General features: G+C 39.5%; 1 protein-coding gene across 6 annotated transcripts in view; it reads left to right on the top strand.

The window, feature by feature from the left end:
* The window catches only part of FAT1 (FAT atypical cadherin 1), a 347,884-nt gene that overhangs the window by 73,620 nt on the left and 249,258 nt on the right, over positions 1-25,006 (top strand). For all 6 annotated transcript variants that reach the window (XM_069200198.1, XM_069200189.1, XM_069200162.1 and 3 more), the window contains exon 3: positions 11,790-12,104. In XM_069200198.1, the coding sequence (XP_069056299.1) occupies positions 11,790-12,104 (315 nt within the window). The remainder of the gene's footprint in view (positions 1-11,789; positions 12,105-25,006) is intronic.

The raw sequence follows: 25,006 nt of genomic DNA, 5'->3' as shown, positions 1-25,006 counted from the left end.
TTGGCAAGGCAGTTGGGTTATAAGTTTGCAGTTTGTTTTGTTCATGCCTACAGCTGACACAGCTTGTTTTCCAGCAGCTACTTCATTGGTACAGTCTTGAAAAAGCACCATGGCAGTATCATCTGTGCTGGATCTTCCAGACAAAGAAGACCTGTCTTCAAAATCAAAATTTTGAAGAGCAGCAATTGTAAATCCTTTCCTGGCAAAGTGACGTGGAAGTAGTGTGGCATCAGATTCACAAGAATTTTACAGCATGAGCTGCAAACAAGTTCCTGCTCTGTACTATGTTGTCATAACTTGTTGATACACCAATCCCTATTCATTGAAGTGATTAGCTCTCTACTTTTGGACTTGTCTTAGATTGCATGGGCAGTCATGATGTGTAGCTAAGTTTTTTTTTTTTTTTTTTTTTTTTTTTTTGCCATGATGTCATTCATAAAACACGATTTGGAAAAGGCAGTACTTATTCACAGCATAAGCCTGTTGGTTCATGGGATTGTCTTCCACCTCTTCGCTTGTATCTTCAAAGCCATCATCAATGTTGTTGACTTCTGTTTCGAGCTCAAGAACTTCAGTTTGCAACAATTTTGCTTTGTTGATATTGAACAGTGATGTAATAAATGTTAAGACATCATAAGGCATTCTTGTTGACTCCCATAATTTGTGGAGCTCTGAGGCATCACAACATTTGTCATTAAGTCCAAAATCGTAATCTTTCAGGACATCTCTTAAAATGGTTCCTGCTGATTTTACTGCATCCAGGGATCTTATTTTGGCAGCAAAAACTTCAAGGAGTCAAATAGGCTGAGAACACCATAGGTGGTTCATTCTTTTTGTTAGACTACCAAAAATGTATTTGGTCATTGTACATTCTCACCAGAAAAATCTTAATTTCATTATTAAGGATCACTACAGTTTCATCAATGTTGATGATTATTTCTCTAATCTCATTGAGTGTGAACCTGTAGCCAGCACTCAAGAGTGGCTTCAAACCTTAATTTCCTTTTTTAAAGAGTGCAAACTTAACTGAAGGCTGGTGGGTACATTGCTGCTGGTAGCTCATTGTACATTCATTTTTTGGAATGTATGCACACATGCAGTTCTGGTGGGCATACAAATCCACTGCAAATCTATCCAGCTTGCTGTATATATCAGCTACTCTGCTGAAAACTTACTCTTGGAAGATACTATCAGCAGATAAAAATATGTTTTCCCTTTGAGATTCATACACTCTGTACTTTGTTCTTTCATCAATCCCTTTGGTCTTTGTTCTGGCTAAACCACAGATAACACATTGAAGATCCTCTGCATTCTGATCAGTTGTTGGAGGTCGACGAGGGGTAGCCATTAATCTTCTCAGTGGATGGGCAATGGGTTTGGATGTCATGGCTTTCTCAGACAATAATTCTTATTGTGATTCACAGTTTTCTGCTATTTTTTATGATTTTTTTTCCAGGCTTTTTTTCCATTGTATATGATTTGTAGTGGTTTTTGCTGCAATGATACAATATTTGATCTCTTCACCCATAGTTTCAATCGTTTGTGAACTTCGTCTTGCCTTATTTCTGCAGCATTTTGAACTCTCTTCTGTCCTGCCACCAGTGATGATAGCTTTTCTTTTGGAAGAGTTTGACATATGACACGTTTTACTTCGTTGAAGGAGTCCTCAGATCTTGTAGTTAGCAACACTCTGGCAGGAGGTAAAGATCCTCTGCTACCACCTGCTTTGCTCAGGTTTGCGAATTTGAATCCATAGAAAACCTGAAACAAAAACATTAAAATAAATTGCCAATATGATGGCCAAAACACATCATTATAAAGTCCCCATTTTGAAATGTGGCATAAGGGTTTCTCTGAGGAATTATTTTCTGTCCCTATAAGACTACTTGACCCCCAAAACCTATGTTTTGACACCAAAATGAAGTATACAGGTCTCATGGTTCTAGAAGTTTTATATCATCACTGCAACACATTCGCCATTTTCAAAAATGTTGACCAGAAAAAAAATCAGCCTGGAATGGCAATGTCTACCCAAGCTAAATGACTTCTCTAATGATACAAAAACTCAAATGAAAATCTCAAGGGGCCAGGAAAAAGACTTCTGACCAGTCAAATAGACGTTTTGTTGCCTTAATATTTGTTGATCTGCTGTTGTGGGATTTGCTCCAAAAAGCATCTTTCCTACTTTTGTTCATTAGTTATCCTAGTCAATGCACATAGTTTATGCCCCACACATTAATTTAGTGCTTAGATTAGAGGCATTACTTCAGCATTTGTTATAATTTCCATGATTTTGAGTTTAGATGTTTCAGTAATGTATGTCGAGCTAGTGGCCTCTAGCAAGAAAAAAACTACTTCAGGGTCAGACTATTGTCCTCTGAAAAAGTGGCTCCTGTTAGGCAGGACCTCACATTATGAGGAGTATAGTACTCAGTTTGGTAAGATGTACATGTTAGGTCAGCAGCTTCTCTGGCATTGATGGCTGTGCTGTTTCTCAAGCAGTGTACTAGGTCAGTTTGTTGAATTAAACACGCAATATTCAGTTTAAACAGGTCATTGTCATCTTCTCCTAACTCATTCCTACTGTTTCTGTAAACGTTAAGTAAGACTTAGTTTTTTTGTTTACACTTGTTCTTGGTAAATTGTCTTTTTGGTTAGTGATTATGTACTATGAATTAGTATTTTGATTTAGGAAATTTCTTTTACATGACTGCAGGGAGCTGTTCCTGCGGAGAATGTATCAAACTCACTATGGCATTGTTGAGAGCTGGCCAGTAATGTAAAAAATAAATGCTTCACCTTCCTTTCCTCTGTGATGTGTTACTGGTATTTTTCTACTGGTGACGTGGTCTGTTCTACTTTCAGTATAAACTTGCATTTTCATCATGATGGTTTCGCTTTACTTCTCTGGACTTTCCTATGATAACGTACAAGGCCAGATTAATAGCACTTAATGAAAAAGCTAGGTGGACATAGGAAAAGTGGAGTGGGTAATGGTGGGTTTGGGTTTTGTTCTCCTTATCAGATATTGACCTCACACTCCAGGCTATATAATAGGAGGACTTAATGGGGACGTTTGTATTGCTTCTCTCCTTAGCTAAGCAACTGTTAAGGAACTCTTGGCAGAGTTTCTCCCTCCTCTTCAGCACACAATATTTTCTCCCATTGCCACTTCGACCACACCCTCTGACGCTTGGACTGCAAGTGGGTACTACAGAACGTACAGTGTCCTCTCATACCACTGCTGAATCTTTAGTTGCATAATTTACATGCGTTCTGCCATTTGTTCAGCAGCTTCTACCCTCGTCCAACACCTTGCTCTGTTTCTCCACTGCTTCAGTTACCTCAAGGCAAACAATTTTTTCATTTTTGTTCTGGAATGGAAAGAAGGGGTCCAAAAATCTTTTTGGGCTGTGTGTGCCATGGCTTTCTGAAATGTGAAAGCGACTATCAGTAGCACCTTCTGAAGCTCTAGAAAGCATCATCTTACAAAATGATTAACGTGCATCCTGTTGACAAGGGAAAGGATCTTTTTGAACTAGTGGGCAGATACCTGGGCTCTCAGCCTGTGAGAAGTTCAAAATGCTCTTAGCTTTGGGAAGTAATCTGCAGACTACAGAGGAAGCCTATCCTTGTTGATAAGTGGGCCTATCATATGGTCTTGTGATGGAGACCGCAAACACTGCACTTTAGAAAAACTTTGAGCTCACAGCTATGCAAAAAAATGTGTGGTAAATACAAAATTATTTTTTGTAAAACGGGAGTTTTGGTGTGTTCCATTCCCCCCCAAATAAGACATATAAGAAATATTATTTTTCTGCAAGTCCCAGGCCTAATAAGAGCTGTGGCCTTTAGTCGGGGTCTAGTACTCTAATCAGTATTATAGATCTATTTTTGCCATACCAGCAAAATTAAATGCTGCCCAAAAACCCGTTATCTAGAGCAGTTGTCCAAATAAACACACATCCACACAGTTATTACTACAATCGGAGATCAAATTAGAGTTTATCACCATAGTGCAGCAAAAGTGGCAAGTGAAAAATATTTTGTACTACCTTACAGATTGCAAATAACAACTGGTTTTCAAATGGGAGATGACTCTTCTAAGAGTCACAAGATGTCTACAACGTACATGTACCATAGTGCACAAATGTAGTCCTTTTCAATCTGTTTTTTGGTTGTTGTAGAAGGTACACTTAAAAAATACATAGGCATAAATCATGACTGCTTATTTTCAGAATATAACTTTCTATTCATTACTATTGAGCATTATTGAGAAAAGGACACCATGATATTCACACTGCACTATTGTAATAAATAGTGCCAGGATACCCTCACGGGTGACCATCAACGCTCTACAGATCCACCTTGCAATACATTACGTTTTACAAGTAGCATATTACATTGCACGTGTGTGTGTGTGTGTATAAATATATATATATTTTTTTGGGGGGTGGGGGAAATCATGGGGTTGTTAACCCCACAGTATAGACTTGAAGATTCCATATGTATTGAGGTTATAAACACTTGTTTAATCTTAATACAAAAAATAAATTGACCTGCTATGTAATATGATTAATGAAATATAATGACTCTTGCAAAGTAATGGCATTTCTGATATAGTGACATACAACAGTTCTCATGATTTCAGGGTGCAGTATAAATGACATTGTGAGGAAGAAACTGAAACAAAAAGCAAAGCCAATAGGTCTAGCCTTTACAAGAGCTATTGGCTGTGGCAATGGCTTATGCCCTGTTGTACACCAGTATTACTGCTGTTCAGCATGGCTAAAAGTTGGTGGCGGGGAGCGTCAGAGTAGGAAGTACAGTGTTGTACAGTGGAATTTGGAGTTGGGTTGGCTAGAGGAATGGGATTGGAGTGCAATGCGCTGAACTGGGATGGGGCAGGGTTGATTGAATTGGAGTGGAGTGGATAGAAATGGGCTGGATTGGATTGGATTGGATTGGGCTGGATTGGAGTGGGTTGGACTGCATTCTACTTACGTGGATTGGATGGGATTGGGGTTGACTGGATTGGATTGAATGGTGTGGATTAGTGAGGTAGACTAGGGTGGATTTTCTTAAGTGGGTGGATTTCCCTGGATTGTGGTGGACTGGAATAAACTCAAGTGGGGGTGGATTAGACTGGAGTGGGTTGGATTGTATTTTACTCTTTTGGATTAAATAGGAATGGGGTGAATTGGATTTGACTAGGGTGGACTGGATTGGAAAGTGGTAGATTAAGGTGGTTTATAGTGGGGTGGATTGGACTGGAGTAAGGTAGATTTATAAATATGGACTTGAGTGAGGTGGATTAAATTGGATTCTATTGTAGTAGTATGGACTGGTGTGGTATGGATGGATTGGACTGAAGTAAATTGGGTAGTGGTGGACTTGATGGGAGTAGGGTGGGTTGGGGTAGGGTGAATCAGACTTGAGTGGGGCACATTGTTTTAGATGGAATGGGGGCACATTGTTTTAGATGGAAGCGTGGCATATTTTTTTTTAGATGGGAGTGGGGCGGATTGTTTTGGATTGGAGTGGGTAAATTGAAGTGGGGCATATTAGATTTGGTTGATTGCGTTGGAAGGATTGGGCTGGGGTGGAGTGGATTAGATTGGGGTGATAGGTTTGGATTGGAGTGTGGTGGCTTGGGGTGTACTGCATGATTATGTGTTCAAGCATCATTTCAGAAGTTACATGTAATAAAGAAACAATCTTGCTTTGCATTATTTCGAACAAGATCTTTTGTAAAGAGCATCCACGAGGAAAAACAAAAGAAAACATGCGGGGAAAGTGAGAAAAGAAAACTTGGTAAAATAAAAACGTTGCCTAGAAAAAATAAAATTTAGCAATTTTGTTTGTGCTGCTGGGTGTGTTTTTTCCATTCACACGCCTTCTGTTTGAGAGGCCTTAGAAGTTTAAAAGAACAAAATAGTACCTCAGTCACGTCGGGTGCAGCAGACGGGCACTGATTAATTGAAATAATCAGTGCTTGGTCCCTGCTCCACAAAGAGGAATGGAAATGATGCTTGCCCTAGAGTGAAGAACCACGACGCTGCAAAGAAGAGTGCCACGTAAGCCAACCAATGGAAGACGAAAGGTGGGCTCCAAGCCCTTTATTGTACACTAGCGCATGCACTCGCAGGCTCCCTTTCCCCATTTGGATGGAAGACCTTAGGCACCTGTATTGATAAACCAAGGGCTTAGAATTTTTTTTAACAATTCTATTCTTTACAGTGTGGTAAGTTTAAGTGACATCATTACACTACAACCCATTTTTCACTCTCAGACTGCTATGAGAAAGAAATATTTACATCCTAAGGAAGTTTTGTATATTACTGGTGTTGTCTGGTGTCAAAAGCCTTGTGGTGGCCAGCAGTTGATTTCATAGTGGTCTTAGCCCAATTGGAAAAGAATGAAATTCATTCAGTAAATAGATAAGGGTCAGTGAATCAGTGACTTTATTTTAGCAGTGTCCGTGACAGAGCACCACCAACTAGGAATGTGTGTCGTCCATTGAGCGCAGATTAATTGTTAGAGCTTGCAAAACCAGCAGGACGTAGTTGGCATATGCTTGCATAGTTGCATTGCTGCTATGTCTTTTGTTATTTTAAAAACATAATCCATGAGTTGCTTGGTCAGCTATTGTCAGGAGTGAGGTCAAATGTCCCTTGTTACTGATTTTTCTGATTTCCGGTCAGGCTCTGAGTAGCAGAAGAAAAGGCCTCTTAATTTGATAAACCTTTTCACAAGGTTTAGTAAAAAAAAAAAAAATGTGTTTTACATAATGTCCTTGTGGGGTTAAGCGCCTACATTCTGCTTTGGGATCTAACCTCTGTTGGTGAACTACATAACGATTACACCTGCTCTAGATTTGAGTTTGGTTCCAGCAATTCTTGCTGCTTCAGAAGATTTGGTATTGGGTGAATAATAAATGCTCATCTTTGCAACCTGTTTTTTGTCAAATTATCCAAAGAGTTTCCTAATCTTTATTTTGGCTATTAAATGAGATATAAGAGAGTGAGACTTACAGGGAGTGCAGAATTATTAGGCAAATTAGTATTTTGACCACATCATCCTCTTTATGCATGTTGTCTTACTCCAAGCTGTATAGGCTCGAAAGCCTACTACCAATTAAGCATATTAGGTGATGTGCATCTCTGTAATGAGAAGGGGTGTGGTCTAATGACATCAACACCCTATATCAGGTGTGCATAATTATTAGGCAACTTCCTTTCCTTTGGCAAAATGGGTCAAAAGAAGGACTTGACAGGTTCAGAAAAGTCAAAAATAGTGAGATATCTTGCAGAGGGATGCAGCACTCTTAAAATTGCAAAGCTTCTGAAGCGTGATCATCGAACAATCAAGCGTTTCATTCAAAATAGTCAACAGGGTCGCAAGAAGCGTGTGGAAAAACCAAGGCGCAAAATAACTGCCCATGAACTGAGAAAAGTCAAGCGTGCAGCTGCCACGATGCCACTTGCCACCAGTTTGGCCATATTTCAGAGCTGCAACATCACTGGAGTGCCCAAAAGCACAAGGTGTGCAATACTCAGAGACATGGCCAAGGTAAGAAAGGCTGAAAGACGACCACCACTGAACAAGACACACAAGCTGAAACCTCAAGACTGGGCCAAGAAATATCTCAAGACTGATTTTTCTAAGGTTTTATGGACTGATGAAATGAGAGTGAGTCTTGATGGGCCAGATGGATGGGCCCGTGGCTGGATTGGTAAAGGGCAGAGAGCTCCAGTCCCACACAGACGCCAGCAAGGTGGAGGTGGAGTACTGGTTTGGGCTGGTATCATCAAAGATGAGCTTGTGGGGCCTTTTCGGGTTGAGGATGGAGTCAAGCTCAACTCCCAGTCCTACTGCCAGTTCCTGGAAGACACCTTCTTCAAGCAGTGGTACAGGAAGAAGTCTGCATCCTTCAAGAAAAACATGATTTTCATGCAGAACAATGCTCCATCACACGCGTCCAAGTACTCCACAGCGTGGCTGGCAAGAAAGGGTATAAAAGAAGGAAATCTAATGACATGGCCTCCTTGTTCACCTGATCTGAACCCCATTGAGAACCTGTGGTCCATCATCAAATGTGAGATTTACAAGGAGGGAAAACAGTACACCTCTCTGAACAGTGTCTGGGAGGCTGTGGTTGCTGCTGCACGCAATGTTGATGGTGAACAGATCAAAACACTGACAGAATCCATGGATGGCAGGCTTTTGAGTGTCCTTGCAAAGAAAGGTGGCTATATTGGTCACTGATTTGTTTTTGTTTTGTTTTTGAATGTCAGAAATGTATATTTGTGAATGTTGAGATGTTATATTGGTTTCACTGGTAATAATAAATAATTGAAATGGGTATATATTTGTTTTTTGTTAAGTTGCCTAATAATTATGCACAGTAATAGTCACGTGCACACACAGATATCCCCCTAACATAGCTCAAACTAAAAACTACTTCCAAAAATATTCAGCTTTGATATTAATGAGTTTTTTGGGTTCATTGAGAACATGGTTGTTGTTCAATAATAAAATTAATCCTCAAAAATACAACTTGCCTAATAATTCTGCACTCCCTGTAGTATTGCTTAAAGATGGAATGCTTTTATAGTTAATGTTGATTCCCTAGGAAAATGTGTATTAATACAAATATTTTTTTCTAAGATAATTTTATACGTAGCTTAATATGGTAATTATATTTACATTTGTGGCTTCTTTACAATACTTACAGAAATATTTCGGACCCATGAAACTCAACCAAGAGGTTTTAGGAGAAAAAAAAACCAATTTAAGATCATGCAGAACCACTGTTCAGATAAAGAAATTGCTATGTTAATGAGAGTATATGTCAGTATACTAAAATTTGGATTAACTGGATCTCATTTACCTTTACAAATGACAGTATTTGCATGTTTCCACCACTACCGAAATAGAAACGCTCTTCATTAAAATATTTTTCTAGGACAACAATGTTTTTATATAGCAGGTTCTGTAATGCCTCAGATGCTGTAATGGAGCAACATTCCATATACAGGAGTGTCTCTATTAAGTTTCTGTGTTTGTAAATTAAGTCGAAGTATTGACATGAGATAATAGAATCTTGCTTCATCAGACTTCTAAAACTGCAGTACATGAAGACAATAAGATCTCAATAAAAGGTCCCTAGATGAGGTCTCACGAGTGTTAAAGAAAAATTGGCTTGTAAGCCTACCTGAAGTCTGAGCTCATTTATTAAGCAGAGTGATCTCACAATACAAGGTGACAGGTGTTGCCCTTATGGCAGTGAGCATCTGACGAGAAGCCTGTCTCCTCTACATGAAGTTATATTAGACCTTTCCATACAGGCACCAAAGGAATACAAGTGATGGAAAACAACTCTGCTTTCTATGCAGGTGTCCCATATTCTGATTAGAGAGGCATCGCATGCATTCAAAAGGGATACGAATAATCTAACACTGGGACGCTGAGCTAGTGACATGAAAATGACCTCGTTAGTGCTGCCGAATTTATGCGAGGCGCTAAGGACGTCAGAAGCAGTGCAGTTTGTATATCCATATTTAACATGAGCAGACAAGGTACCGACACGTGAAACATCATGGCGTCTGCTCTCGTGATAATGTTACTGAAAATTTGGCGATTTCTCACCAGTATACACCATGTAAGTCAAAAGGATTTCGTTTTTATTGCATGATATCTTACGAATGTTGTATAGAAAGTTGATTTAATTTCCAGTTTCGTATAAATACGTCTGAATATGTTTTGGTCTAGTTAACCAGGCACAGTTTTGAGGTGCTAGCAGTACTGGGGCACTGCCAGTTTGCCCGTATGCTCTGGAAGGAAAAGAAAGAAGAAAGTCATCTTTATTATCTTGCAGGTTATCCATTTTTAAAATTAGCGAAGTCAAAAACCATGTACTGATTTGCGATTGCAAAAGTGAAAATTCAAAGTTACCCTCTCGTTGTTGAATCCGTAGAAGTTTCTATTCCATAGAATTTAGCATGGCACATGATAAAATGTTAACTCCCCCAGGCAGTGCAAGATGTGGGTTCAGTTGATCAGGGATGCTGCTCTTACTTGTATATTTCTTGCGGTGGTAATATTATTTACAAACCTCACTAAACAATTCATCTTTGAATAACCCTCTTAACTGTCAAAGAAGCATGTTAGAGTCATGCTCCACAGAAATGTTGCCCTTTAAATCATATCTCTGTATGTGACGCCTTCTGCTAAATATTAGCAGTTTGACTTAAAATAGGTGTGGGTCCCTCGAAGAGAAAAATATCTGCATTCCCGAAATGCAGCTCTTTTGCCTTTTGCAGTAACCTGCATCGAGGATGCGCTGAGATTTCAAGTTTAGTATAGTTAAAAGATTGTGAACCACTGCAAATATGTTCAGAAGTGATGAGTGACAACGTATCTTATTCATTAATACACTTAGATATTAGAGAAAGGTAAAAGTGATTAGATACACCAGCACAGGTTTCTAAAATTAGTTTGTATGAATCAAAGATGATTTCAAGTCTAGTAACCCAAGATTTGCCAATCATAATTAACAGCGCATTTGACCATTCCAATACAATAATTTTGGTAGTAGGGCTATTCCCATGTGTGAATCATCTCTGTAGAACCCACTCCCGAAGCATCTAAAAGTTGACTTCATCTAGGTCAGAAGTCCATTAAAAACTCACCTGTTAACCCACCCTATGATAAACCTGACTCATGCTGCACCTGCAATGTCTGGTTGTAGGGATTTAACCAGTACTCAGAGCTTATTGGAATATCAACTGGCGTTCCCCTTCTAAGGCTTTACCATCCGCTCACCATTATTGTGAAATCATGGTTTATGATTAATATCTTTAAACCAGTAGCGGTCTGAGGGTTCCTGGTGGCTTCTAGCAGTTTTTAAAAACCCCTGCTTTAGTCGATTAAAGGGATGCTAGAGTAGTAGAATTGATTCTGCTGCCAACCTGGTAAAGGGAAGCACAGTGCATGTAGATCACAATAGAGGTTCAACCAACATAGTGCAAGTATATAACCCGTGCATCCTTAGACCTACAGAGCAGTACTGAGGAAAACTTGTATGCAAGATATTGATTGTTAAGACTTTACATTTATTGTTATAGATCTGCTACTGGTTAGTTCTTGCTAAAGGGTGTTGACATCAGGTAGGTGGTGTTTTCTCCCTCCTCAATTAACTGCTTGTCTATGATAAATAAAATGTAAGTACATAGTCATCAAGCCTTCATCTACAACTAGCAGTTCTAGCATTACTTGATCCACCAGTTGTCCATTGGAAAACGATTTTGTGTTGTAGCACAGCATAGACCGATTTATTGACAACTTGTCACAAATCGTACAATTTAAATTGATTATGTAGTGAAAATTATTCACAAGAATGCACATTTACATGTTGATCTCACAGCAGAAATGTATACTTGCCAAATGTTCTATCCAATTAATTTAGAGTTTTGACACCTGAGAGTGGTGGTAAGAAGCTTGCATACCTTTTAATAGTACCCCAAGTACTACTTTTACACTGTTGTTCTGCAAATATATGATTTGACCAGAATTTCTCAAAATAACTGTCTGCAAAAATCTTTGTGAAGCAGTTCACTATCAATTAGCGATTTTTGTTTTCTTGTAAGATTTTTTTTTTTGTTTTTTTGCACTGCTGCTAAAGCGTGTGGTGAATTACTATTTAGTTGTAAAAGAAGTAACCAAACTGTATAGCTTGATTGGCAGTGATTTGTATTGACAGTAACCGTTTATCTTCTCTTTTCCAGGTGTCATAATAACAAATGATCTTCTGGACCGTGAGACTACATCACATTACTGGCTTACTGTGTATGCAACAGATCTTGGTGTTGTACCACTCTCATCTTTTGTTGAAATCTACATTGAAGTAGAGGATATTAATGATAATGCCCCTCGGACAACAGAGCCAGTTTATTTCCCAGAAGTTATGGAGAATACTCCCAAAGATGTGTCTGTGGTGCGGATTGAGGCATTTGATCCTGATTCCAGTTCCAATGACAAGCTCACATATAAGATCTCCAGTGGAAATCCCCAAGGGTTCTTCGCTATTAACTCAAAAACTGGTAAGTGCCTATAAGCACTCCTTGGCTGGGATTTCATATTGAACTCAGTGCTGCCTTAATTGGTTGTTTTTATGCAAACTGTTTAATTCCATGTCTGCATTAGTTTAGAGAATGTTGTTGCCGATCACTGGGCAATAAATGCACTTAAGAAAAATGCACTTTTAAAAGCATCTTTTCTGAGCCTCGTCACTATTTTTTCTGTTAACACTAGGAATTGCTATCTACAAGTGGCAATAATTTCACTGTGTGAAAATGTTAATTTTCTAACGTTACAGGTCTGAAAAGCCCTCAGATAGCATTTTACTCAGATGAAAACTAGTGGTTTTATATTAACATGTACATACATATCAATTTAAATTTGTCATGGACCGCAAATGGTTCAGTGGGTTGTTCAGTTTTCTTTGGGTACATTGATATGTGGTGAAGTCCCAGAATAGCTTAGCCATATCACATTCTCATTGCAGCATTTGGTCCTTCTCTATCCTTTTTTTTAAGTCCGTACAAAGAGAGCTCTGTCCATAAGGGTGATCTAACAGCCACAGCATGTTGATGCTCCTTTTTTAACCTCCCACTTCAGTTTTCTGGAAGTACTTAAGCAAATTTGACCAGTAGTGGAAACCTTTGCGGCCACTGTTGGCTTTAAATATTATTGTTTTTCTTACCAGTAGCAAAATTGCTTTTTTTCTTCATTTTGGAAATGAGTAATGATGAAAGCCACCACAAAAGTACATTCGAGAATTTGGAAATTATGTTGTAAGCACTTTCAGCTATCATTGAAAGGCCTGGCATGCATTCGGTAAAATGTAATGGCTGGGATGTTCTTTTTTTTAGGTTTTGTCAAAAAACATATAGTGTACAACATGAATATTTAGAGTTGACTTTAGGTCAGCCTATCTATTGTTCATTATTTGTTGATTTCCTGACCAAGCTCCTTTGCTTTGTTCTTATTAGATTGTCCCTCCCCTGTCCCATAGTCTCTTTACCATCCTTTTGACTGGATGACTTGTATCTTTTCACAGCTGATATTAAGGAACTGCTTTTCTTAGCACTCTGAGAGCTTGTGTTTTCTTGCTCTCACCCTCATGTGCTGATTTCCATTCCATAGCTCCCTCTCCAGCTCTCGTGTTGCCTCTCCCAGTTCATTCGTTGCTCGAAAACAAGAAATGTCAAAAATCAAAAGGTCAGCCACTGCTTTAAAGTGCAAGACCTCTTGACTTTGAATGTGCTAGTTAGAATTAGTCTGGCAAAGAGGATGATATCTCATATTCACAAGTAAGGATGTGCGTGTGCTGGATTGCTCACTTGACATTCTCAAAATGGATCCACTCACACACAAAAAGCTCCCATCTGAGTGCAGGACACCCTTGATTTATTTTGGAAAATATATACTAGAAGAGACAGTAATAGAAATGCTCATGATCATACTGAGATTGCTCTTGAGTTATAAGGCATGGTTGCACAAACCTTTCGTTGTTACATTTCTAGGGACTAGAAACAGGTATTCCCTGATTTGTTTAAGGCTTCTGGCTCAAATAAAAAATAAAAACATTCCAGTGGTTTCTTTGACTTTGTTCACAAAGCAGATAAATAGAAATTAAGTATTAATATAGAAATAATGGAAAAACAGATGAGTAAGAGAGCTAGGGCAGTGCGTAGTGTGGTAGGCGTTAGAAGGAACAGGTGGGTAGAGGTCATTAAGGAAGACACCCCCAAGAAGTGTGGAAGTAAGACATCAGAAAATGGCATGGAAGGTGGGGAGAGGAAGAATAGGGTAAGAGAAATATGATTGCAGAAGACATAACCGCCTTCCACAAGGTAGGCTTCATCTTGGTCTTAAATTAAATGTTTTTAAAATTGTATACCTTAATCAGATGCAGTTTTATTGTTAATGAGCATTTTCAAACCATTTGTGTTCAGATGATTTGTGTGCAAAATGTTGGTTTTTGAACCAAGTGATTGAGTATCAGAACAAATAATCCCCCCTCCCTCCCCCCCCGACGTTTTGCCAGTGGCTCACAAGCAATGTTAAACAAGCATTAGTAAAGCCAACAAGTTTGTCTTGGCGAGCATGCAGTTTAATTTATATATTTATTTATTGCACACATATGCAATATGCACAAAAAAATGGCAAAACAATATAAAATTAAATGAATGGGCCCAGCACACTACTCCTGGCACTGAATCACATTACGTTTCAGGTGGTCGTGCACATGTGATCAGGTAAAATGATATAACTCAGTGCAACACAGCCAGTGGATTAAGTGAGCCCATGCTGTATGCTGTGGTGGGAAGCAAAATGTGAATGATGCTTAAACAGATCAATAAATGAAGAGAGCTGGCTGAAGTACCTGCATTTATGTATATGTATGTTTTTCTTTTATGATTGTTGGAAGAACATGAGGCTGGCTACAGCTGTCTCTAGTCCAGCCCTAAGAATGTTTCTTTATATAAAAGTATAGTGAATATGTGGGATTGGTAAATCAAAAAAATACCTACAAACTGAAAGGCCGTTGAAAAACTGCATGCAGATAATTCCATGGAGATATGTACATTGCACCCAATTTCAGGATAGAAGCCGGATCAATTAGGTAAATCTTCAATGTAGGGTTATATAAAGCTCACATTTTATTGGCTGATCTTCTACGAACTCAAGCCTGAAATGTAAGTAGTCTTGACATTTTTGAGCAACTACTCCAGCCTACTGGAAAGTCTTTTTTTATATATCCAGTAAATTACAAGACAATTAAATAATTAAAGGAAAACGTTAATTACAGACTCCTATTATTTTAACTTGGCCATACTCTTCTTATTACCGGGGGCAGCTGGTGGCTTTGAGGGAATATCTGTAAAAGGTGCAGAAATTATTCAGCCTGAAGACTAGAGAACAGGTTCTATCAATGGCAAAAAAACATAATGTCTCCCTCTTATTCTTCACCGTGATAAAGTAAAAAAAAAAAAAAAAAAATCTAGGGCTATCATATCATATCAGATCTCGGGAGGATTAACCAAGCTTTGCCAAATAAAAACAGTGAGGTGCTAATCTTGTGCAGGATCCCGAGGTCCATCCTGAAAAATGTTCTAAAATGTGCTCTTTGATGTTGCCATCTCCTTGAGGGAAGCGAGCAAAGATGCATCATCTTTGTAGTAGTGGACTAATATCAGTACGGATAGTCCTTTGCATGAATTTAATTAATTGTGACTTTAGCTATGTCCCAATAACAGTAGAAAGATAACTCAATCATCTCTGAAATTTTACCTATACTTAATCACAGCCCCTATGAGCATTTTGTACCTGGCTGTATACTCTTTCAGCTCCTTCAGTTTTTCTGAGAGATAGACATAGTTGTTTGTGGTCTAATTTCATCTTTGTGTAGAGATTAAGTGCTTGAGGCAAAGGTTTTTTGCATATGACATGTTTGGTTTACATTTAAACCAGCCACTCCTTGGTGGAACTGTTTACAATAAATGTTCTGTGCTTAAATTAATCTCATGCTCCTAGTCGCACTTAATGTCCAACACTTATGGAACATGGGTGGTTTACCAGTAGTGAATGACTGTCGGAGCCCTGTCTCAATATGTCACAAACATGGATCTGTTGGTGCTAAGGTGATATACAAAAAAACAACTGGAATACCTCTAGATTTCACTAAAACGATGTACCTAAAGGTGTTCTCCAGAACCCTTTAGTTGTTGCATACAAAATTAAAAAGAGTATTCTGTTTTTCTATCTTCAATCAGTACATGTGATAATTTTAGATGAATGGCTAAGCGGTGTTTGTCCATGATGGGCTGGGGTGATCCTTTTGGTCAGAAGGACCTCTTTACTTGTGGTGAAGTTGAGTTCTCCAGTTAGTGTACGTTGAGTCAGGAAATTGTTTGGAGGGAGTCCCATGAGTGTCTGAGTAGATGTCGATTTGTATGTCTGCTCAAGCATCCAGCAGATCTAAGGTAGTATTGCTGGCAATAAAGCACACATTGGGAACTTTTCATCAGAATATCCGACCTGGTATGGCAAATCACAGGCTTCGTTTCTTAAGTGGAGTGAGACTATCATGCCCCTTTTCCTGAGACTCTGAAGACTTCGTCTTGTGTGGCTCAAAATATGCCGGAAAGTCTGTCTTGTGAGCTTCCATGACTAGCAGGGTTAGTTATATCCACATTGGCGGGGTGGCTTTAATTGCTGTAGCGGTGCCTCCCAAAGTCATTTCCAAGTCACTAAGTAGTTGTTGTTTCTTTCAGACAATATGACAATCATTTTCCTTTACCTGAAATTTCTGCGATCCAGAGTTTTATTGCATGAGTAGAGGAATGGGCCACGCTATCCTGGTTGAGCCCCATAGAATAATCTTTCTGTATATGCGCATACACAATAGCCATCTTGCCTTCTGGAAGGATTAAAATTCTTGCTTTTCTCAGGAGAAACCGACTAACTCACTTTGTGCTCAATAAACATTTCCGTGCTACTATCACGAAGCTGGCAATTAAGTGCTATAAAGTGCTTTAAAAGTGTGTTAAATTAATAAATAAATGATATGTTTTTAGCTTTTAACGGAGGGAGGAGGTTTTTGCTTTTAGTGCGTTGTGTGTGTCATGTGCACTGTTTCCTGAGGACTGAAAATCTGATGCACACAGCTGGGATAACTTTTCTTGCCAAGCTAGGGTATTTTCAAAATATTTTTGAAGTTCGGAATGAAAGATGTCTTTAGTCACACACTGCGCCAGCGTGAAGGTCAGCAGACTGCAGCAAGAGTTTTTAGGCCACGTTGTTGTTTACACTGTTGGCTTTTTCGTTAATTTGTGAAGTGTGCTGAAGGTTTCTGGTGTAAAAAGCCAACTTTAGGATGAGAAAAACAATATTCGAGATGGGAAAAGTCATTTTCAAACTAAAATCATTTAAAATTATTATGCGTTCCACTATATAAACAAAAATAATTTGCTTCTGATGGGGTGTGTGCTCAGCTGGCTTATTGTTTGTTGGCTGGCTCCCTGGACTGCGCTGTTTAAAATACTGAAAAATACTAGTTTGAGAGGCAGATTTTAAAACATCCTGTCTGGACTTCCCTTGGTGGTCTGTTACACCGCACATTCACTGTGGGGCTGAGGGTCTAGTGAAAGCATGTTGTTTTAGTAAGCGTTGGGACTTTGGTATTAAATCAGAAATATCAAAAGGCTGAACTGTATTCACCGAAAACTGACATCCTACTTTGAGTCTTCTGGAAACTTTACTCATTGTTTGAACTAAAAATTTCAGTTGTCTCTGTTCTTCCATTTTAACTTGGACCACCGACAAAGGAGGTTCTTTGACACTCACTGCGTGATATCATTTATATTGTGTCTACCGTAGACCAAACAGTCTCTTGGTGGCCCAATTCAAGGCCAGAAATGATAGCTTATACTAAGGAAATGATGCACATGCCCATGACTAACGAAGAAGCAGTCATATCCAGGTCCTGCTTTTAAATGAAAAACAACAGGACTATCTCTTTTACAGAGGAAATATGCACATCTAGACTTCACCATTACTAAGAACAGAAAATCAAGCAGTGCAGTGTGTTGCGTTTAAAAATGAGTTGTGCGAATGGCTGTCAGCCTGCCCTTTTATTCAATTTGGGCTGCGTTTCGGTGTTTGTTGTTTGAGCCCACTGGAGGTGCTGTATATGTTTCATAGTGCTTTTTCAGCAGAGCAGAATGTTTTGATAAACTGAGTGTGTACTCAACGGTGTGTACCCTCCGCCCATGGATTGTACCTAAAATATGCCCACTAAAGTATGGGAAAATTGTCAGTGTCACCTGAGACTCTGGTTAGAGGCACATGCCTTTGTACTTAAACTCCTCCTTTAGGGGTACAACTACAGTCTCCTTGTAAAGCCCACTCAAGACCCCCATAACGGGGATTCTTTATTTTCCACTGTGTATGTGATAAGGTCTACGTTGACTTGCACATTCTCTTTTTTGTCTGTCCAATGACTGTGACTAAGGTGTCCTTGCTGAGTCCACATTCAGTGACTTCCATCCTGAACCCTGAAGAAGAGCAAAGTACTGACCAAAGCCGGTTTAGCTGCTTAACAGTTCTGCCTGAAGAAAAGTGTGGAGATGCCTTCACATCCTTTGAATACACATCTCTCAGGCTCTCATTTTCCCATCACTCTGAGCTTTCTAGAAATGTCAAATAACTGCCCACCCCCCCTTTTTCAGGAAATCTACAATGTCTACTTTGGCATATAGATGGATTTGACCTGCTGGTGGTTTCTCCCACTTAAATTTTGGAAACTGTTTCATAAGATTGACAGAGCTCTGATTTGCTAGATTGATGCATTTTAAATTCTAGTTCACTACTGGTAATAAGCCTCTTATTCCTGTCATTGTCCTACTGAACTTCATTAAAACTGGTGCTTCATAAACCGCTTCATGCATTTGTCTCGGCTTTTAAAGACATTCCAGCGCGTCGACTTGGTGAGGCACCAGACCAGAACACCAGAGTTACTCTGTTTCCTCTACCCTGTTAGGCGCAGACCTGTGCTATTGGAAGGAAACATATGCCTATGCTATCCTTTGGTACTGTGTTGTCATCATCTGTGTCCAGCAGTGCTCCATTTGTAAAAGAATACGTGTTGGGCCCAAACTTTTGCTCAGAAGCCTAGTGCCAGTGCTATTCAAGGTCAGAGTGCTGAGTAGACTTGATTACATCTCATGTCTCTTTAATCAGCCTTTTTATCTCCATTTCTTCATTTATTTTAAGATGAGCGCGCAATTGCTCTGTGGACTTTTAACCACGCCCACCCCATCACTATCAATCGTTTATGGGTTTGCCTTTCAAAAATCCTTTGTTATCATTGGTAAATGCTTTATGTCCCTCCTTGGGGTCAGTTTTATTACTGTCCTGGCCATCATCCCTGTTACACGGATAATTGTACATTTACCGATACGTTGACTGGAAGCAAACTTATTCTTCCTTTTGCATCTCTCCTTCGCGCTCACGCTCCTGGCGGCTGTGGCACTTTCAATTGGCTTGCTTATGTCTACTGTTTTATTTTAATTTTCAATTTATGTTGCAAGAAAAGTCCAGTTAGGAATTTACAACGCTAATAGCTTTAACTCGAGCAGACACCATACCCATTGCATTGCAAATGCTTGTTTTTAATTCTTTCTTTCTCACTTTGTCACTCTTTTTCCATCTCTTCACCTCCTTCTTTGCCTCTGTTATGTTTTTCTCTCTCCTGTTCTGGGATAAAGTCTGTTGAGGAAACACTAGAGCCAGTCAAAAAATTAAGTGACTTTACACCCCCAACTGCAACCACCGGCTCAAATTAGCATTGGTGTGGAGTCATTCTCAAAGAACTAGGCCTCCCAAGGATGCACAAGAGACCTCAGCCATTTGAGGCTCAGCGATGTGGTGCATCATCTATGGGCTGTGCCTCATGTTTACCTTGCTTTGCTTTTGGACCCCCTGTCTTCTTGGCAGACACTAACACACCTTTGCAGCTAGATAGGAATACCAAGCTTTTCCCCTTTTCAACCGAACAATAAGTAGCATCCTTTGGTTTGCGGCTAGTCACCCAGATTCTGGAATTGTTTGTAGTCTCTAACCCCTAGGGATTCACAGAGATCATGATTCACAGATGCAGTGAGACCATTACCTTTATTCATAATTCCTGAGTACCTACTGAGGAGTAGCTGCCCCATGGGAGCAGGGGTACAACAAGATTTCTCACTCTTAAAGCTTGATACTGTCAGTCAGGACATATTTTTACTGCGGAATCCAGTCTTCCTAGTAGTAATGCTCCTACCAGCATGGTGGCTTTCTGACTTGAAGCTTTCCACTCGCATGAGTTTGAATGCTGTATGGGACAACTCAGTCTTCCCTCATTCTAAAGTTGGTGAATTAGGCACCAATAATGGAAGCACCAGTTTATTTAGTGATCTTAGAAAAGACTGGTTTGTAGCATAAAGCACTAGCTAAAAAAGTTATTACATTACTGCTATAACTTTCTTCTCCTTCAAACGTGTTCTCTGACCCTGCCCACAACCAATGGGTGCAGTGACCACTTTTATCTTGACACTGCAACTTTGAAAAGCAGCATGTTTATGGATTATCCCAGTTCACTATTGTTGGTGATGTTTGAAATTTTAGGGATTTTCATCACATTTTTAAACACCTGTTCTCAAGCCTTTTGAATTATTTATCCCTGCTCCTAGGGCCGCTGACAAACTAGAACCAAGCCACTGGATTCAAGCTAGCCTGGTTGATGAAGGGTGGTACCCTGAAACCGGTCCCAAGATGCTTGTTTCCAGTCCAAGGAGGACCTGGCCTGGCAGTTCGGGCAGGACTGTTCCCATGGGGAACAGCATCAAGACTGATTTGCATATGGCTGGGTCCAAACTGGGGTGGCATGGTGAGAAAAATAATTGATGGATTAAACCCAGATCTGTGACTGGGGGTGAATGTTTTAATGGTTCTGCATCCCGTCCATCATTTGTGTTTGTAAACTAGAACAAAGGGTAGATGCATCATAGCAGACTTAAAATGTTTGTAAAAGTCTGACTGTCACTCTTATCTACTGAGAAATCTTGAAGTAGGAAAGTACCTGAATTTTGCTGAAGGCAGCTGAAAAATAACACCACCCTAATTATGTCCGAAGGCCTTTTTCTGTTATATTTCGGCCACATTACGGACCAAGCACAGACACCAAAAAATGCAGCTGAGGTGTATATCCAGAAGGTGTCCTGGAAACTTCTGGCATGTTTTTCCGCTCATAATTTTAACTTCTTTGCATTTCCTGTTTGTGATAACAAAAGAAGAACTTGGAAACTGCATAATGTGGGTATTTTCTGTTTTATGGTGTATCTTAGTTCAACCCTTCAACAGCCTTCTTGATTATGTCTTGCTGTTCAACCTACATATATTTGGCGAAAGTGCAAAAGGACTGACTGGTGTGGGCATTGCTATCACTAGTTTAGTAGATCCAATGGTACCAGCACTCCACGGACTAAGTGGCCCCTACTCTCCTGTGGATTAAGGACTCAACCGGACTTCACCCTCCTGGATTGCACAGCTTCCGAAGCATCCTTGAGCATCTTAGAGCCTGCATGCGTCAGCATCAGGACCACTCCATTATCGTCTATGGTGTCATCCTGTAAAGTTTAGATCTTCTTCTAAAAACCCACTAGTGGCCAGGAAACTGTCTAAAGTATCCTCTATGGCCCCCTGGACCTCTGTCCTGCCAGACTTAGTCGCACAACTTGGACCAGAATGGCTGAACTAACTTTTCCAAACGTATCCTACATTTCTAAAGTTTTTGTCGACAATGCTAGTTTGTGGTTGAGGCTAAATTTATTTATTCCTTTAAAATTCTATATCTCTGGATCCTTCCAGTGGATTTTGATGATGAAGTTCTCTATAGATTCTTCGAAATCTAATCTATGTTTCTAACCTGGTGTCTTGTGTCTTTCGTGTCGTCATTTTTTTATTCTGATGTTTGATGTTGTTAAGTGCTGTAAACATTGTTTCTTTGCTAAGCCTTACTGCTCGTAACCACAGCTAATCAGGATTGAGCTTAAGTTTAAGTAAATGTACCTGATTGAACCCAATACAGTATTTGTGAGCATACTGCACAGTAGGTCTACCAGCCACACCACATAGTACACCCCAGTCTTCACTACAGGGCACAGACCTTCAGAACATTGGTAAACATGACAAACTAAAGTTCCTTTCAGGACAGATCTGCTTGGTAGGTACCTCTGAGTGTTGCAGTGAGAGTCTGTTGTACTTCAGCCTGTTGTACCATAGACAAAAGACTTGTTTTGAAGGAATACTCTAGAACTGGGAAGCACATGCTGCTGTTTTGTTCTTCATTTGGTTTCTGTTCATTCACTTGATTACTTCATGTTATGAGCATGTGTTTATGGCTTTACAGTCATTTCTGTGGTCTGTTGGTGCTTTCATAATCTTAAACATTGCTTCCTCCCAAATTCTTGTTTTAAATGTTGTAGCACATGTTTTTATTTTAGTTATATAAGGATTTTGTTTCGGAACTGATCCCAAAACACTCTCTTTTTCTGAATTCTTGAATAAGAATAGTTACCTCCATCTGGGAAACGCTTTGCTTCATTTGTTAGGTCTCTACTAGACCGCTTATCCTGTCTCTTCGAGAGATGTTGTATATACTTGGTGGCTTCAGCCTGCCCATAGGTTTCCCATTTCTTGGCTCCATCATTGCTCTCTTACTCTTTCTCCCCATTTGTTCATGGCATGCACACATCATGCCTCTTCTTGTGTTTAGCCCTCCTCAAGAGCATGGACCAATTACTAAATTCCTAGTTCCATTTTGACATCTGCTTTAGGAACTACTTTTTTCTTTGTTGAAAAGCAATCCACATGATTGGTCCTGCTTTCCCTTGTTCTGAGATCCGACCTGTTTCTGTAAACAGGCCTGTAAATCTTTTTCTTATCTCATCACATTTGCTGAGCATTCAGAGGCTGAGATCAAATGCCAGATGCTGTATTCAGAGAATGTTTGTTCCTCCTGCATCACTGTTTGTTTATTTGGTTAAAAACACTTCACACAAGTGCTCATATTTTCTCTCTGAACTGCTTCTGTGAAAGAATATTTTTTTTAATGTCCCAGTGTCCATCCCCAAATTTATTTTATTAGCAAAGCATTGGTAACAAACATTACCAAACCGAAAAGGAATCTGCTGACTTATTTAAAGTTATGTTTTTCAAGTGTGTCAGTGTTTTATTCATACACATTTATAGGGTCTGTGTTATCTGTGAAGTTAGAAACAAAATACTGTTTGACAAAAGAAGTAGCTTGCCGACACAGTGGCAGATGTACGAATTACGTATTTCCTAAATTGTGATCCTTCTTTGTGGACTAACACAACTTGCATGTTATTGAAGTTGTGTGTTAGCTTTCAAGACTGTACTCTTCTTTAATGAGATTATCTATTGCCCCGGAGTTTAAATATCAGATGTATACTTACTAAGAGTGATATGTACATTTAAAAGCATGGTAATCACTATAATTGGATGACAAGCTCATATCTGGGTTATATTATGGCTGATACTAAGATGAAATGATCTCCATTAAACACTTTTTACCATTGCTTCAAGAAGGATGTGTGTATTTCATCTCATAGAAAGCTTAGTGTAAAATGAAAATGTGTGTTAAATCCCACCAGAATAGCACTGCAGTGAAAGCAAGCTTTTCCAGTGTAATAGTGTTGCAGGTTTAAACCTTTCAATGCACTATATATCAGGAACTCTATTTCGATGTTTAGGCTCATATTTTGGATTGGCGTACCTTTAAATTCTGTATTTGTTTATTTTAGCCAGTGCACACCATATTAAGTTACCTATTTTGCCACATTCAGCCATGATTGGAGCCCGCCTGTTGTTTACCATTTGTTGGCTTGCCTGGCACTTTTCTTTACAGCCTCGTTATTTATCACCACAGGCTTAAAATCATTTCCATTCCACTAGTCGTGAAGTCCCGTTTAGTGCCCGAGTTGGGCACCCCTGTTTTAGCTTAATTTTACAGTCTGTGCCTTATTCACGTTTTATACACTTTTTTGGTTCATGATTAGTGAGACAGCTTTTTAGCCATGTCCTTTTCACATTTTTTCAGCTCCTTCCTTCTATGAAGGCAAGGGTCACGCTGTTCGTTCAGCCAACCTTCCCACCACACATAAACTGTACTCTGCGTCCAAGGCTGTTACACACAGTACATGATATTCTAATTTGTGTTGCCAGTACAGAAGCCTGGTTCAGTCTCTGAAACGCAACATTACATCAGAACTGTGGTCCCAATGTGGCATGAGTTACTATATAAATTACACACTAACCCAAGAAGGGCAGATTGCCTTCCGGTCATGATCATTCTGGGATGCGTACTGCGCACAGGGAGTTTTGCTTGCTCTGAACTTCTAGTGTTCCGAGAGGATTGCATCCACACCACTGGCTGTTTCCTGATATTATATCCAGGTATGAGTCTAGGGCTAATCCCTTAGATCGGGCCAGGCAGAGTGTTACAACCACTGTGCTCTCAAACATAGAAATAGGGTTAGGTAGGACTCTTTAGAATCTCTAGAGCATCTCAAACCGCACACAGCATGGTGGGGTTGTTCATCTTCTTCACCTTGAAGGTAATATTGGTTACTTTGCATTGTTTCAGCTGCTTAATTATTGCAGCACATGCTGATAATACAAAATGGCGGTGGCTTCAATAAAAGTATTGAAAGACTTCTCATCTTGTGTCTCACCTTGGCATGCATGAGTAACTGAGCGAAAAGGGTATGATCTGTTTCCACAACTGCCCTGGGGAGTCAGAATGTCAGGTTCTGGTTGCTGTAATCACCTTCGGCACTGTGAGCTAGGCCAACAGCTACTAATGGTGTGGGCTGCACCTAGTCTCCCACACTCAGCAGTGCTGCCATCTTAAACATGCAGTCCTATTACCAAAGTAGGAACCGCATAACACTGTGTGGAGGAAGGATCAAAGACTAATTGATTCAACTTAATCAGTGGCTGTCTGCTGCTCCCTACGTGATTGAGGTACTATTTTGTTCTTTTTCACTTTTAATGCACACAAAAGGTGTGCGGTTGAGGAAAAACTTGCCCTACAGGACAAACAAAATTGCTCTGATGTATTTTTCATAGTTAATTTTCTTTTGTTTTGCTAAGTCTTCTTTTCTCACTTTGCACTCATGTTTTCTTTTGTTTTTTCTCTTGGGTGCTGTCACACTAACATTAAGACTAACACACCAACATAAACACACTAACACTGTCATAGGAACATCAGTTAGGGAACCAGATGTGGCTAAAAGACAGTCACATTGACAGTGCCAATAGATCGTGATTACAGAGACCTACTTTTTTGCCAATGCTTGTATTATTTTTTTAT

The sequence above is a fragment of the Pleurodeles waltl genome, chromosome 1_2, assembly GCF_031143425.1.
Source record: "Pleurodeles waltl isolate 20211129_DDA chromosome 1_2, aPleWal1.hap1.20221129, whole genome shotgun sequence".
Taxonomy (NCBI): domain Eukaryota; kingdom Metazoa; phylum Chordata; class Amphibia; order Caudata; family Salamandridae; genus Pleurodeles; species Pleurodeles waltl.
This window is presented reverse-complemented; position numbering and strand designations above follow the sequence as displayed.